Source organism: Microcaecilia unicolor, chromosome 13 (genome assembly GCF_901765095.1).
Source record: "Microcaecilia unicolor chromosome 13, aMicUni1.1, whole genome shotgun sequence".
NCBI lineage: Eukaryota > Metazoa > Chordata > Amphibia > Gymnophiona > Siphonopidae > Microcaecilia > Microcaecilia unicolor.
In genome coordinates, this window is record NC_044043.1 from 56,552,417 (window position 1) to 56,568,705 (window position 16,289).

The 16,289-nt window shown below is 40.7% G+C and overlaps 1 protein-coding gene across 4 annotated transcripts in view; it reads right to left on the reverse strand.

The window, feature by feature from the left end:
- Positions 1–16,289, reverse strand: part of NSRP1 (nuclear speckle splicing regulatory protein 1) — a 91,075-nt gene that overhangs the window by 7,795 nt on the left and 66,991 nt on the right. The window contains exons 2-6 of one of the 4 annotated variants that reach the window (XM_030185704.1): positions 12,883–12,959; positions 12,165–12,197; positions 7,766–7,894; positions 6,102–6,309; positions 1,595–1,703 (exon numbers count right to left, since the gene is read on the reverse strand). In XM_030185704.1, the coding sequence (XP_030041564.1) occupies positions 1,595–1,703; positions 6,102–6,309; positions 7,766–7,882 (434 nt within the window). In that variant the 5' untranslated portion in view covers positions 7,883–7,894; positions 12,165–12,197; positions 12,883–12,959. Of the gene's footprint in view, positions 1–1,594; positions 1,704–6,101; positions 6,310–7,765; positions 7,895–12,164; positions 12,290–12,882; positions 12,960–16,289 lie in introns of those variants that run through there. The other 3 variants (XM_030185703.1, XM_030185705.1, XM_030185702.1) reach the window with 3 other exon arrangements.

Below are 16,289 nucleotides of genomic sequence, written 5' to 3' on the forward strand. Positions count from 1 at the left end.
TGGACTCACGTCTCCAGTGGTGAATCGTCTATTAGTCTCTACTTTTGCCTTCTGTGATTCGTCATCGTAGAGAACTTTTCCTGTTCTATATTTTGGATTTTTACATTTGTATCCCACATTTTCCCACCTATTTGAAGGCTCAATGTGGCTTACATGGTACCGGAGAGGCATTTTCAGACTTCGGTGTGAACAAATACAAAGTGATGTTGTGGTAAAATAAAGTTCATGTGGCACAGCCACATTAGGGAATCGTGCAACGGAAAAGTTGTGTTACATCCATTACGTACTTTAGTTTTGTTGTGTTGCAAAGATCAGGCATTTAAGTTGGATCGGTAGGGTATGCCTTTTTAAACAGGTTAGTTTTTAGTGTTTTCCGGAAGTTGAGGTGGTTGTGCGTTGTTTTCAAGGCTTTTGGTAATGCGTTCCACAGTTGTGTGCTTAAGTAGGAAAAACTGGATGCGTAAGTTGATTTGTATTTAAGTCCTTTGCAGCTTGGGTAGTGCAGATTTAGATATGTTCATGCTGATAGAGAAACTGTCTGCATCTCAATCTGGGGAGAGGGCTGTAAACACATTAAAAACCTGAAATGCATTTTGGGCTCCCTGACCATGCGATTGTGCAGTGCCATTTTGACATCCTTTTGTATGGGACTGAGTTAAAGTTATGTGCTTACAGGGGTTGGGACTGGTGGGGGGAGGAAGATGCTGGGGAGGGACAGGGTGAGACTGATTCTAGGGAGTATAGAAAAATGTTAAAAATTATTGCTAAATCTGGTTGGTGTTCGATTGTGAATGTTTGTACTATGGCTGTGTATGTCGTAACTGTAATAAAGATGATTTTTCATAAAATCCATCTCTGTTTCCAAAGCTACAGTCCTACAGCTCCAGATCCCTTTCATGGCTAAGAGTGCAATACATGAGCTGCCATTTAGGACTCAAGCTTCTTCAGGGTTAGAGACTGCATGAGAACTTCCAAAGGGAGAACATGTTGGAAATACTTATCTATTAGGATTTATTTACCTCCTTTTTGAAGAAATTCACACTCAAGGTGGTGTACAATAAGAATAAATCAAACATGAGCTTACTAAATAAAATAAAAATAAATCTGATCATCAGCCCATTACATCTGGACGACCTGATGCACAGCTTTGCGCCAATTCTCATGGCGAAAGTATACGTGCCGGGGGTGGGGGGAGGTTAAGGTATGTGTGGTCATTCACACATTTCTTGCATGAGTAGTACGGGAGTACATTTGAAAATACCCTTCCTCCCCTCAATCTAAATACATTCCTTGAGATGCCTCCTTTCAATGGACAAGTTTTAGACAGTGAGCTTATGCAGATAAAAGGTTTTCTATTTGTGGAAGCAGCTCTGAAATTGGCATGAATGGGACTTGTCCATAGAAAAGCTATCTTTAGAAGGCAGGAATCCTGGTTCTTAGTTTCATGCATCAGGCCACTGCTACCTACGGACTGACAAATACTGGGCAAATATTGGCTTATTGAACTATTTCATCTATTTGAGGGCAGTGTTTCTACAAACCCAGAAAACCTGTGCAAGTAGCTTCGTCTTGAGGAGCACATGCTATTTCTTACTTGATTTCTCGCAAACTGCACTCAGGTGTCTGCTCCTCTCCCACTGTCTGGTTCAAAAGATGCCTGTAAAATCCACTGAGGTCCTTCTGTTTGGTGACATCCAAAGATGCTGGGAAGGGGACAGATCAACTGAATGTTACCATTGTGTGACAACGTTTCACTTCATTTCAGGAAACAAAACAGGAGAAAAAGCCTTCCACAGAAGAACGTAACCAGAACGCTGGAGTGGAGGATGCCAAACCACAATCTTCAAGATGATTAGTAAAAGAGTTTATTGTCCAAATATAATAGTGTTGACAATCAGAAACCAGCACAGGCTGTGTTTCGGCGCCCAAGCCTTCGTCTTCAATGCACCACTTTGTCCCTGTTACTGCAGATTGCGGTACTCTTTTTCAACAATTGGCATTGTGACTTTTAGACTTTAAGGTTTGACTGCTGGCTTATAAGAAATAAGAACCCCTGACGAAGGCTTAAGTGCTGAAACATGGCCCATGTTGGGTTCAGATTGTCAGCACCATTATATTTGGCCAATAAACTTTTTTACTGATCATTTTGGAGATTGTGTTTGGCAACTTCCACTCCAGCGTTCTGGTCACTCCATTTCAGCCCAGCACCGAGTCTCAGATATGATACTAATTCAGAAACAGCTCTGGAGGAAATGCTGAGATGATATAATGGTGGGTACAGGAAGGATAAGGGAATTTTCTCAGCAGCTCTGAAGGATGTGCTCACCAGAAACTGCAACTGAGGTAACTGTGGGGCCAATGCTCGAAACTCGTCGCTAGTGGCCTCATGTGTTTATAGCTGCAGCTGAACTTACCGAATGAGGAATAGCGATCAAAGCTCAAAGGAAATCGCATGCAAATGAGACGTGCAGAGAGTCTGCATGAACCACTTTGACTTACCTATGTAAGGGCAGTGTATCAAATAAAGAAATAAATAAAACATAGGGAAAGCACCCATCACATGCACAGAACAGTCTCACGTAGTAAGCACTGATGTTCTGTGCATGCCCAGGGAGGTGGAAGGAGGGGGCAAAAAAGTGCAGTAGATGTGGAAATAAAATAAAATACAAAAGATGACAAAATAAGAACAGAACCTGACTTGAAAAATAGCAACAACTGCTCTTTGGACCCTGACGTAAAAGCATGCAATCATGTGCATGTTCATGAACGATTCTTTTGGTTACTTTATTTTTTCCTTGTCTTTTTATTGCTTTTTTTTTTTTTTTTACAGCACTTCACAGAACCAGGACACTGTACCAGTGATTTCACAGTGAGAATCCTGAAAGGTAACTTTAAAACCATACAAGAACGTAAGACCTTTGAAGTCAGAATGATTGAATAACACCCAACAGAAAGGACTTAACAAGGATCTGGGGTTCCTAACCCATTATAAACCATAAAGCTGTATGTCTCTGTTGATCACCCTCCCCTCACCTATCCACACCCACCCTGTTAGAATATCAATGATATACTTTGATGTCCCCATGCATACTTCCTACCCACCCCCCTCCTCCCACCCTGTCAGACTATCATAGTAATGCTTGAATGTTTTCACTTATATACACTGTCAGCTAGCACATTTGCTTATTTCCGATCTGAGGAAGAAGGGCAACCTTCGAAAGCTAATCAAGAAATGTATTAAGTTATGTCCAATAAAAAAGGTATCTTATTTTCTTTTCCATGTTTTATTTTGTTTGATTTCTATTGATAACCTTACGAGTGGACTAACACGGCTACCACACTCCTCTATTGCTTTTTTAAAATTATCATCGTTGTATTTTGTGTATGGTAACCACAGCACTTTTATTTTAAGGTTACACTACTGTTCCAGACAGAACATTACGTTCATATGTACACTGACTCCCCCCCCCTCCCCCCTGAGTCTAACCTCCAAAAACCTAATCAAATCTTTATTAAACTCAGCTAGGCTAACTGCCTTTACCAAATTTTCTGGCAATGATTCCAGAGATGACCTGGGAGATGAGTGAAAAATATTTTCTCTCATTTATTTTAAGAAGTCATCGCCTAGGTTTACAAGTCAAGGAGGAGTTTATTTTTAGCCTATCTTATAAAGGTATTTAGGGACCTATATGTCTATCACCAGCAGGAAGTGACAGCCATTAAGCTCCACATTCAAGGACCCTGCGATGTAAAATACATACGTAAAGCATAACTATCTGTACTCCACCTAAACTCCGACACACATGGGCTGAATCAAAGTATGTGCCTTCTTAGTACCATGTGTATGTGTATCACCTGGGGTAGTTTTATAAGAAGAGAGTCTAAAATTCACTCAAATGTGCTACTTAGTAATTTCAGGGTGTATCCACTAGCCTTTGTACTTTTAGAAAGAGTAAACAATTGATTCATGTCTACTACTTCCACACCACTTTGATTATACCGACCTCTCTCATATCTGTTCTCTCAAAGCAAAAGAGTCCCACCCTCTTTAGCCTTTGCTCATTGAGGAGCTGTTCCAGCCTCTTTTATCATTTCTAGTTCTGCTATTTCTTTTTAAAGATGTGACAATCAGAGCTGCACACGATAGTCAAGGTGTAGGTGCCCTATGAGGCAATGCAGAGGCATTAGGCCACTCTCTGTTTTACTCTCCTTTCCTAAGAATTCCTAACATCTGTTTGCTCTTTGGCTGCTGCCACACACTGAGCTGAGGATTTCAACATATTGTCTGTGATTATGCCTAGATCTGTTTCCTGGGTGGTGACTCCTAATGTGGAACTAACATATGTGCATTACTTTGCATTTGTCCATATTAAAGGGGTATTCTACAACACGGTGCCTCCATTTAGGTGCCCTGGTAATGCGAAGTGAGAGCCTCTTTTCTAGCACCCAAGTGTCCTTACTGAATACTAGTGTATATTTGCACACCCTCATTTGTAATTATATTGGGTGCCTAAATATTATAGGCACATGGGCAACTTGCAGTATTTTGTAAGTTAACCATCTTAATGTCTGCCCTGCCTGTGTCCCACCCCCCCCTTTTACAAATACACACTATGCTATTTGAATGCCCATTTGTAGGATACTATTTAGATGCCCACATAACATTTTTACTTTAAGTGTACACTTAGATGCCTAAATGTCAGTATTCTGTACATTTAGGTGCACAGTTGGGTATTTGTTATAGAACTGCCCTTCATCTGGATGCCCAGTGTCCCAGTGTTGCAAGGTACTACTCCAATTTCTCTCAATTTGCTTGTGATTTAACAAGTTCGAATAATTTTGTGATGTCTGCAAATTTGATCACCTCACTCGTTCCCTTTCCAGACCATTATTGAATTGACTTGAGGAAAATCCACTGCTTATTTCTGGGTTAAGCAGCATAAAATGTATAGAACTTTTTCGGGATCTTGCCAGGTATTTGTGACCTGGATTGGCCACTGTTGGAAACAGGACGCTGGCCTTGATGGACCTTTGGTCTGTCCTAGTGTGGCAATACTTATGTAATGACTGTTTATAAATATGTCGAAAGGTTCCAGTCAGCATAAATCCCTGGGGCACTCCACTGTTTACCTTTTCCCATTGAAAAAACTATTTAGATCTCTGCTCTGTTTCCTATCTTTTAATCGGTTCCCTATCTACAATAGGACATTGCTTCCTATCCCATGACTTTTTAATTTTCTCAGGGGTCTTATGACAAATTTTCTGAAAATCTAGAAAAACTATATCAGCTCACCTTTATTTTTCAAAAATAAAAAGGTAGCAAACTGATGAGACACAACTTCCCTTGTTGGCTCTGTCCCATTAAATCGTATTTATCAATATGTTCGGTAATTTGTTCTTTAGAATAGTTTTTTTTTACCTGGCAGTGACATCAGCCTATCTGATCTATAGTTTCCTGGTTCACTCCCAGAGCCCTTTTTAAAGACTGGAATTACATTGACCACCTTCCAATCTTCAAGTACCATAAACAATTTTAATGTTACAAATTACTAATAATAGGTTTACAAAGTCATATTTTTGAGTTCTTTCAGAACTCTAGGGTGTGTACCATCCAGCCTTGGTGATTTGCTACCCTTTAGTTTATCGATTTGCAAACAAGAGCAGGTCACGTGCTTATTGTGTTGATTCAAAAAAAAAAATGCTGAGGATTGAGATGAAAACAGAAAAACAGGCACATACAACAATGTTACAATAAGATAATATATTGTATATTTTATAAAATCTGATTTCTGCTTTTCATCATACACAGACATAAAAAAAGATCACAATAAAAAAGACTTCTGGAAAAACTTACAAGTTGCCACAAATATACATATTTTAACATTTATAATAGCATAAAACAGTGGTACTCAAAAGGGTCCACAGGCCAGTCGGGTTTTCAGGCTAGCCCTAATGAATATACATAAGAGAGATTTGCATTTAAAAGAGATGACAGACATGCAGATCTCTCTCATGCATATTCATTAGGGATATTCTGAAAACCCAACTGGCCTGGTTTGAGTACCCCTGGCATAAAACATTAAATAAGAAACAGATCCCACCTTCTAGTGCTGCTTCTCTCTTCTCTCTCTCATTTTCTTCTGCCATTTCTTCAAGTTTCTTTTTGTAAGCAGAGGTCACAAATGCCTCTTTCTCCTTGAACTCTTCTCCTTCCATCTCCCTCTCTTTTTGGACCTTCCTCTCCATCCGTCTCTCCTGCTCCTTCTTCCTCATTTCTACTGCTTTCATCAAACTTTGGATGTACTTAGGCTGCAAGAAGTAGAATTAACCAGTTAGTCAAGTATAAAGCATTAGGAACAGATCTTGGTTCCAAAGAACAGAAATATCAGGGGGCTGATACTCATAAATTATGCATTTGCTGCATCAGATAACAGGTAACTCAGGGCTGGTCTTACGCAGGGGTGACGGGGTCGGCCGCAAAGGGCCCCATGCTTCACTGAGTCAGCTTTGCAACTGGCCCCTGACCAAAAGTTAAAGCTTTTTTCCCCTTTCCATCTCTATCTTCTTCCCAAAGTCTCCTTTCTCCCTCCCTCTCCTCCTCAGCACTCACACTCCACACTGCACCTCCATCCAGCCCTTTCATCTCCTTCCTCTCATTCCCCCCCCCCCCTTTGGTTTCCCACTTGGAATAGCACCATTTTATTGCCTATTTGGTCCAGGGTATCCCAGGTTAGAAGGAAGGGGCACCATACTGGTCCGTACAGAGCCCCACAATTGCTAAGCCCTGCACTCACCTATCCATATATTTTCATCTATATGGCTAAAATCTGGACATTTAACTTGCTATATTGCCAGATTTTACTGTATGACAGGGCGTTAGCATTACTAATTTCATGGCACTATTTAGCTGCTATATAGATAAGTTATCATTTAATTCAAACCTGCCAGATAGTTGATGGTGCAGTCACCACTCATACATGTATTTTAACAGCACTATTTAAATGGATAATATCACTGAATATATGTATTTAGTTCAGTATTGGGGCCAACACTTAACTTTAAATAGTTGCTGACAATCAGGCCCCAGGTTTCCAGAGTGAATCAACTTCTGCAGAAAGCATGTTATCAGACTCTGGAAATGGCCAAACTGAGGTCATGAAAAACAAAACAAAACAGTCTTTTCCCATATAGACAAGGAAAGGAAGACAAGACTCCAGGGGCATAGCTAGACAGCAGATTTTGGGTGGGCCTAGACAAGAAGTGGGTGGGCACCAAGTGTTCTACCCCTTCCCCCACCAACTTAAAAATATATCTCAGCTGGCGGAAAAACACTGCTCTCCACCTTGGCAGCTTGCAGCAGGCATGCGCCGAAAACTGAAGTGGAGAGCAATGTTTTCAGCACCATCAGGGGGAGGTCTTCAACTGGCAGAGCTTGGGATCCCCACCAGCTACCACTAAATGAGTGCTACTGTTAGGTGGGCCTGAGTCCTAAGTGGGTGGGCCCCGGCCCAACTGTGGCTACGCCACTGCAAGACTCAAGCAAATCAGGGGGAAACCCATAAGTTATTACTAATCAGAAGTAAATTCAATACATCTCCTGAAAATTATTTTCAGTGAAAACAGGGAAGCCACCATCGCTAAATCAGTGTTGATCCTGGAGGCCAGAGCTGAAATTATGACAACTACTAGAGCACAAACTGCTTGCTGCCCCAGGTCTTATTATTTAACTATTTCATCGATGATAGTACCTGGAGTCTTCCGTTACCTTCTTGTCTTTGCCAGAGAGCTGCTTGGCATTACTCTCCTCCTTCTTACGCTGCAGGTCCCCGTAAATGCTGTCATACTCGTAGACTGTAGCATCTTCCTCCAGGGCCTTCTGCATTTCTAGTTTGGTCTTTATTAAAATAAAATTTTCAATAGAAGGTCAAAATCTTCAAATATGAAACTCTTTGAAAAACAACTCATCCTCTCTAAGACTGCAGTTACAAGACCCGAGGGGGCTAATTCCATAACAGAGCCAGTGGCGTAGCTAGGGGGGGTGCCAGGGGAGCAGCCGCTCCCCCAAATGGAGTTCTGCTGGTGCCGGCGCCTATTTTTTTCTCAATGTGTTGCATTGAAAATGTGCGCCAGTGCCGGTGGAAATCTGCTCTCGTGCCGCTCTCACTCCCCCCGCACCATCAACCTGGCTCCGCTACAGAGTATCTATGTGAAAAGTTCAAAAAGGTGCCTACAAGTTCTTACAAAAATAGGTCTCTTACAATGTTCCCCAACAGCATACAAATGCTATTGCACAAATTTATACCTGCTCCAAAGAAGGTGAAAATCTGCAATAGGGTAGATACCCCTGATGGTGTGGATAACATGAGGAAGGTCTTAGCGAAGCTAGAGGAATGGTCTAGAATTTGGCAGCTTAGATTTAATGCTAAAAAATGCAGGGTGGTGCATTTGGGCTGCAGAAACCTGAGTGAATGGTATAGTTCACAGGATGAAGAACCTTTGTGCACGAAAGAGGAGCGGGACTTGGATGTGATTGAATGCGAAGATGTTAAGGTGGCCAAACAGGAAGAAAAAGTGATGGAGAAAGCTAGAAGGATGCTTGAGTGCATAGGGAGAGGAATGGCCAGTAGGAAAAAAAAAAAAAAAAAAAAAAAAAAAGAGGTGATGATGCCTCTGTATAAGACTCTGGAGAGACCTCAATTATAATATTGTGTACAATTCTGGAGACCGCACCTTCAAAAAGATATATACAGGATGGAGTTGGTCCAGACGGCAGCTACTAAAATGGTCAGTGGTTTTCGTCATAAGGCATATGGGGACAGACTTAATGATCTCAATATGTATACTTTGGAAGAAAGGCAGGAGAGGGGAGATATCATAGCAACATTTAAATACCTATTATGTGACATAAATGCACAGGAGGCAAGTCTCTCAATTGAAAGGAAACTCTGGAATGAGGGGCATAGGATAAAGGTGAAAGGGGACAGACTCAGAAGTCACCTAGGAAATACTTCTTCACGGAAAGGCTGGTGAATTCATGGAATGGCCTCCTGGTGGAGGTTGTGGAGAAGAAAACAGTATCTGAATCCAAGAAAGCTTGAGACAAGTGGGAAAATTAGGTTCTTACCTTGGTAATTTTCTTTCCTTTAGTCAGAGCAGATGAATCCATTACGAATGGGTTGTGTCCACCTACCAGTAGGGGGAGATAGAGAACACTGAAAACCATAGTGCCTCTAGGGCGGCTAGCTCCATCTGCCTCAGTATTTTGAAGCTTCCAAAGCAGTGTTAAACCGCAAAGTAGCATAACATGAACTTTCCTCACAGCGAACGAATGCCCCAGAACAGGAGCAATAACACAAAGGAGGGACGAACTCAACCTCCTGTAGTAGAACAGAAATCCTGATAGCTCTCCAGGGATTTTTGGTGAGGACTCTTGAAAAAGCCAGTGCAAAACGGGTCTGTCGGGATCTCACCCTGGGAGAGAGCAGCAACGTAACAGCCCATAGCTTACAGCACGGCACAGATAAGTTGCAATTCAATTTGTCATTTGTTGATAACTTTTTGAAGTAAAACGAGAGGTTTTTTAGCTTACGATTACTTTTTTACCGTATTGCTCTAGTATAACGTACTGTTTTGGGCAATATACCCAGTAGAGCAACGGAAGTATGAAGCTTTTCCTCTCTGCACCTCAAACATATTTGTTAAGGTGATCTCAATGTGTTTTCACTCCTTAGAGGAAACACTGCTGATGACACAAAGTTATTCAAAGTTGTTAAATTACAAGAGAATTGTGAAAAATACTTATGAGACTGGGAGACTGGGCTATTTTGTCTAGGGGCTATTTTGACGGGGGCTATCTTGCGGGAGCAAGTGCAAACTGATGCATGTAGGAAAGAGGAACCCAAACTACAGCTACATGATGCAAGGTTCCACATTAAGAGTCACCGACCAGGAAAAGGATCTAGGTGTCATTGTTGATAATGTGAAACCCTCTGCTCAGCGTAAAGAACTGGCTAAGAAAGCAAATAGAATGTTAAGAATTATTTGGTAAGGAATGGAAATTAAAATGAGAATGTTATAATGCCTTTGTATTGCTCCATGGTGCAACCGCATTTTGAATACTGTGTGCAATTCTGGTCACCACATCTAAATAAAGATATAGCGGAATTAGAAAAGGTACAGAGAAGGGTGATGAAAATGAGAAAGGGGATGGGACAACTTCCCTATGAGGAAAGGCTAAAACTCTTCAGCTTGGAGAAGAGATGGCTGAGGAGAGATATGAAAGAGGTATATAAAAACTGAGTGGAGTGGAACAGGTAGCCGTGAATTGCTTGTTTACTCTTTCCAAAAATAAAAGGACTAGGGGGCATGCAATGAAGCTACTAAATAGTAAATTTAAAACAAAAATTGGAGAAAATATATCTTCACTCACCGTGTAATTAAACTCTGGAATTTGTTGTCAGAGAATGTGGTAAAAGCAGTTAGCTTAGCAGGGTTTAAAAAAAAAAAAAAAAGTCCATAAGCCATTATTAAGATGGACTTTGGAAATCCACTGCTTATTTCTAGGATAAGTAGCATAAAATCTGTTTTACTCTTTTGGGATCTTGACCTGGATTGGCCACTGTTGTCAACAAGATACTGAATTTGATGGATCTTCGTCTGTCCCAGTATGGCAATGTTAACTGCTGTTTTCCAAACATTTAGTCATGCAACTGCCATTTTAGCATGGAAGTTACATCACTAAATGGTGTTCAGCATCAGAATGCGGGGGAATGAGGGTAATTTCCAAACGATTAAAGTGGGGAAAAATACCATTTTACTTGCATTAGCCAGTTGTCTGAGAACTGCCTTTTCTCAATGTGACTAAAATCACGTGCATTCTTTTATTTTCAGCCACATTCAGAAGTGGCGTTTAAAAGTTGTTTTGATTATGGGAGGAAAAAAACAGAGGAAAATTGCATTTTCCAATCTATTTGTGTTATTTTTCATGAAAAAACGAGTCACACAAAAAGCAGACGCAAAAGTCTATGAATATTTTGTACTCATGCTAAGTGTCAATGTGAAAGTGCTATGGGAATAAATGGGGTAATTTTAATGTGCCCCCATCTAGTTCTACTCCTCACAGACTTTATAGCTAATTTTCAGAAGGAAGGTGTATACAATCTTTCTCTTTGAAAACTGTCCACAGGCATGAAGTATCCCTAGAAATTTCATCTGCCTTTGGTTCAGGTGAAACAACAAGGAATCATTTACCAACAGCTAATGTGCATTCATCACAGCATCCACTGCATAAAAATGAGCTTTGCAGCAATAACACAGTTAACTGTTAGCAAATTACTCCCTTAATGTGAAAATACAATCTAAAACACAGCCATGGGGAAACTGTGGAAAACAGACTGAGGAGGGGCAAACTTCAGGTAGCATATTTAAATGGGTAACGTGCTGTTTACCTGTGAAAATGGCTTTTAGCACCATCCTTCCAATGTGTTAGAAAAGGGACTTTGACCAGTAAGTTGAGCGGATACAAGCTACAAATTAAAGGCCAAAAGTAATCGGAATTTTAGTGGATAAGAATTTATATTTTAATTATCAAATTTCACCTGTAATTCAGGCTTCGTTTACTTTTATTTTGTTTCCGTTTGTTATTCAATCGTAAAGAATCAGCTACTTTGCTCCATGTTTTTTGTTTTTTTTTCTGGATTAGATTATTGTAATACTGTTTATTGTGGTACGTAAACTGCAGTTAGTTCTAAAAAAATGGTGGCTACACTTTTATTGACGAAAACATCACACGATCACAGTACTCCAACGTTAGTCAAGTAGTGTAGGTTGCTTATGGAGCAACAAGTTTCTTTAAAGTTCTTTATTTAATTTTTTTTGCATTGAATGGGGAGGGCTGAGTATATTAAAAAAAAAAAAAATAATAATAACGAACCACTGAGTAGTTTGCAGTCCTCTCAATTAGGACTATTGCAGGTACCGGGAGATGTTAAACTACAGACAACTTGGTCATGGATTTTTATGGTCGACAGGCCTGAACTCTATTCAACTAGAACAAAGGTTTTATAGGAAGATTTTTAATTAATCTGAGTTATAAATAGCAATACTTTGAAAATTGGATGTAGAGTTGGGTACAGGTACATAATGTATTTTATATTGTTACTCACCCTGAGCTATTTTGGTGAGGCGAGATATCAAATCTTAAAAAGTAAAGTAAAAGTACTTCAAGAGTAGCTCTTCACACTTATGCAGGCATCGTAAGATATTCTTCACCCTCTAGTCCAGTGCTTCCCAAACCTAGTCATGGAGGCACCACAGCCAGTCAGGTTTTCAGGATATCCATAATGAATATTCTTGAGAGAGATTTGCATGCAGTGGAAGCAGTGCATGCAAATCTCTCTTGCATGAATATTCAGTATGAATATCCTGAAAACTCGACTGGCTGGGCTGCCTCCAGAACCAGGTTTTGGAACCACTACAGTCTAGTCCAACCCATCTAATCTTTGCTCATTTATGTATTATATAAACACTCAATTTCTTTTGGCTACAGGGAACTGCTACTTCTGACAAAATCTTTCCACACCACGGCCTTCTACCTCATCTTTCATTTCACAGAAGTTTCATTTCTAAGAACCCAAGCCATTCAATAGAGAAGCAAACACTTCCCTGGGGAATCCAAGCTTTCATCACAGTATTACTAGCTGTACTAGAGATTATACAATGCAGAGACAATACATCAGAATTCTTAATTAGAAGAAAGTTCTTTCCATTGCTCTGCACTGGACACACACATACAGCCAAGAGAATCTCCAAAACAAGGGCTTGGGAAAAAGCAAATTAGATACTGCTACTCACACTCTGCAATCTTGATTATGTCTTACTTACTTGTTAAGTCCTCTTGGTTTTGCTTCTGCCCTTCCCCCATGGAAATGCTCAAGACTCTAGCCTTAAAAGGACTTTCACTGTTGCAGAACAAGACTCAGAAATTGATCAGTGTGAATCATGTTAATGTTTGAGCAACACCTTTTAAATATTTACTCTAAGGAGCTAATTTTATAACTGGGCACCTATGTAAGAAGTCCAAAAAAGCGCTTATTTCGTAAAGGTAATATAAGCACGCATATGGTTTTATAAACTAAACTACCAGAATGACCCCCATTAGTGCCTAAATGCCAACACACACATTTATACTAGCTCCAAAACGAATACAAATTTGTACATATACTCTATGCACGTCCTCATGTATTTATTTATAAAATATATATGCGTACATCGCAACACTACCTAAACTACATTTCGGGAACATCAGCACATGTACATATACTTGTACAAATAACCATGACATTTTATAAAAGGTCTTTTTCATGCATTAAACCAGCTTTACATGCCGAAACCCGTTTATATGTGTGTATTGTACATGCATATTTTATAAAATATATACATACATAACAATTCTGCCCCACTCCACCCAAATCATGCCCTCAAGGAATGTTACGTACAGCATGCATGCCATCTTGTTGGTTCATCTACTTATAAGTGAGTATTCAGCTGGGCAATGTTATAAGAACCGCTATCTGCATGTAAAATATGCTTTCCACATAGAAAATGTTTTATAAAATTACCCTCTAAGGTGAAATGCATTCTTACCTGACATTTCCTTTCCTTGAGTTCTGCTAAACTAGTCCAGATGAGTGGGTTATTTCCCCAACCAGCAGATGGAGACAGAGAACACTGATTTATTTATTTGTTTGTTACATTTATACCCATTTCCCCACCTATTTGCAGGCTCAATGTGGCTTACAAAGTAACATAAAGGCGTTTGCCATTTTGGTTGATAACAAATACAAGATTGTGTTGTGGTCAAATGAGGTAGAAGTGATCAGGCGTCATGGGGTCGAGGGGGAAGAGGATAGAAATTGTCCAGTACGATCATTGATTATGTTGTGTTGCTGGGTGTGGAGATTTACGTTGGATCGGTGGGATAAGCTTTTTTGAAGAGGTGGGTTTTTAATGATTTCCTAAAGTTTAGGTGGGTATGTATTGTTGTCACTGCATACGGGATGGTGACATCATCACCAGTATAATGGATAGTACAGCTCTAGAATTTATCAATTCTATTGACAAAGCTGATCTGAACACACACTAGGATAGCATTATAGATCAATATTATGGAATAATATGGAACAACATTATAGTATTCAATAATCAGGCCCATGGTCCACTATCATCAATCTGACTTAGAGAACAACCTGAGAGTTCAGCACCTGTGAACAGCATTAGAAACGGAACTAGTAGTGAAAGGCACCAGCAAACAAGAGCTATGAATGGTGGCAGAAAACAGCACTAGAGAAAACCTATAGAGAACAGCATTAGCAGTCATCACCAGAACCCAGCATTAGAATTCTGCCCCAGTATAGCACCCAAGAGTCACTTTAGAAATAACTACTTGAGCCCAGCCTTAGGGAACAACAACAAGAGCCCATCTCAAGAGAATAGAACTAGGAGCAGCTCAACATTAGAGAACCGTACTGAGGAACCACTTTAGAGAACAGTGCCAGCGAGCAGATTTTTTGAGAACAACCCCAGAGAGCTGCTGCAGATAACAGCATCAGTGAGCCTTTAGAGACTACATGAGATATCAACATCAAGACTGAACAGAGAGAAATAAGAAAGTGTTAAGCTAAACCTCCTGCTGCCTCAGGAGCAAGGGAGGCCTTTTGTCAGATCACCAACTGAATAAGTTGCTAATCGAATTGCCAAACCTAGTCTTCCCAGATGGGTCCTGGACTAGTACAGCAAGACTCAAGAAAAGGATATTAGCAGGTAAGAACAAACTTCATTTTCCTTATCCTCTAGACCAGTTCAGATGAGTGGGCCATACCAAAGCCACACAAAATCCTGGGTGGGAGATAGACCAAAGTCTGCTGGAAATCAGGAGAAACTAAGAACACCACTGAGGCTGGTGTCTGATCCCGCACCACAAGCTACATCAGTTCAAAGCAAGATGAGGCCACCAACTAAGCAAGCATTGATCAGGGCTCCCACACTTGCTGCAACCCTTAAGAAGCAGGCCATGTGCAACTTAGATACCTGGGAAACAGAATACTGCTAAGAAACTGAAATCAACTGTTACTCAGCTGCATTGTGAAGAGAGCCTTGAGAATCAAACTGGCAACAACATCTCCATCTTAGGGCACGATTATTATGCCCAGAGGCAGAAATTCCAGCTTCCCAAGCAGCACAAATTGGAGGTGTATGAAGGACCAATACACCAAAACCCTAGGGCTGGACCAAGCCAACACCTGGAGGGCCAATCAAGCAGATACCAGATTGCAATTGTATTCACAAGGTCCTGGGGCCTTCCTCCCAGGAACTTTCACACCAGAAACAGAATAGTTCCAATATTATTGCCCCTCTGCAGTACACTCACTGACCAGATCTAGAGTCATCAGCACACCTGTAAGGCCTAAGGAGGCACCAGATCAAGCCAAAAGCCCGGTCATACAAAGGATGATCTGATGAAGACTTATAGTCTCTGAGCAGACTCTTGCAACTCCTTCAGAAGAGGTGAGTTCTCAAACTGAGAGAAACTCAGCTGATCTAGGGAGGAGACAGATGTGGTTACTGAAGCAAGAACTTGCCCCCTTAAACCCATGAAGGACTCTCACATGCAGCCCACCCTCAGCCTTCCGCATGGCAGCCAGCAACAATTAAGGCTGCTCTTGTGCACTGACCTCACTTCTCCAGCTATGGACAACATCAGCCTTACAGTCAGCCCCAGTGCTCTTTGGCACCATCTCTCTGGCTGCAGTCCTGAACGTCTGTTCCTGCTGGCAAAACCTTAACCTCACCACCCTTTCCTCACTGACGAAACTTCTCTTCCTCCCATTTCACTACTTGTCCTCTTGATCCAGTTCACAGTCACTAGTTTGCTATCCCTAGAAATAACTTACTTCCTCTTTTTCTTTCAAAGATCAATCAAAGTTTAACTTCTTTTCCTACCTCTTGGAAAACATCAGTCATTCATCCCACTCTGAAAAAAAATGTCAGGATGCAGCCCTAACTCTGGTTACAGGTCCATTTCCTATCTTCCTTTCCTTTCAAAATTCACAGAACAATTTCTCCAAGTATTGCTCCTTGAGAAACCCAGAAACACGCAATCATATATGTTGCACTTATTTTACTGAAGCATACATGCCCACGTTGTTTGAAGCATACTATTAGATTATGTGACTCCTGATACATGCAAATCTGTAGAAACATGGCCATCGACACCTCAATTTCTACTTCAT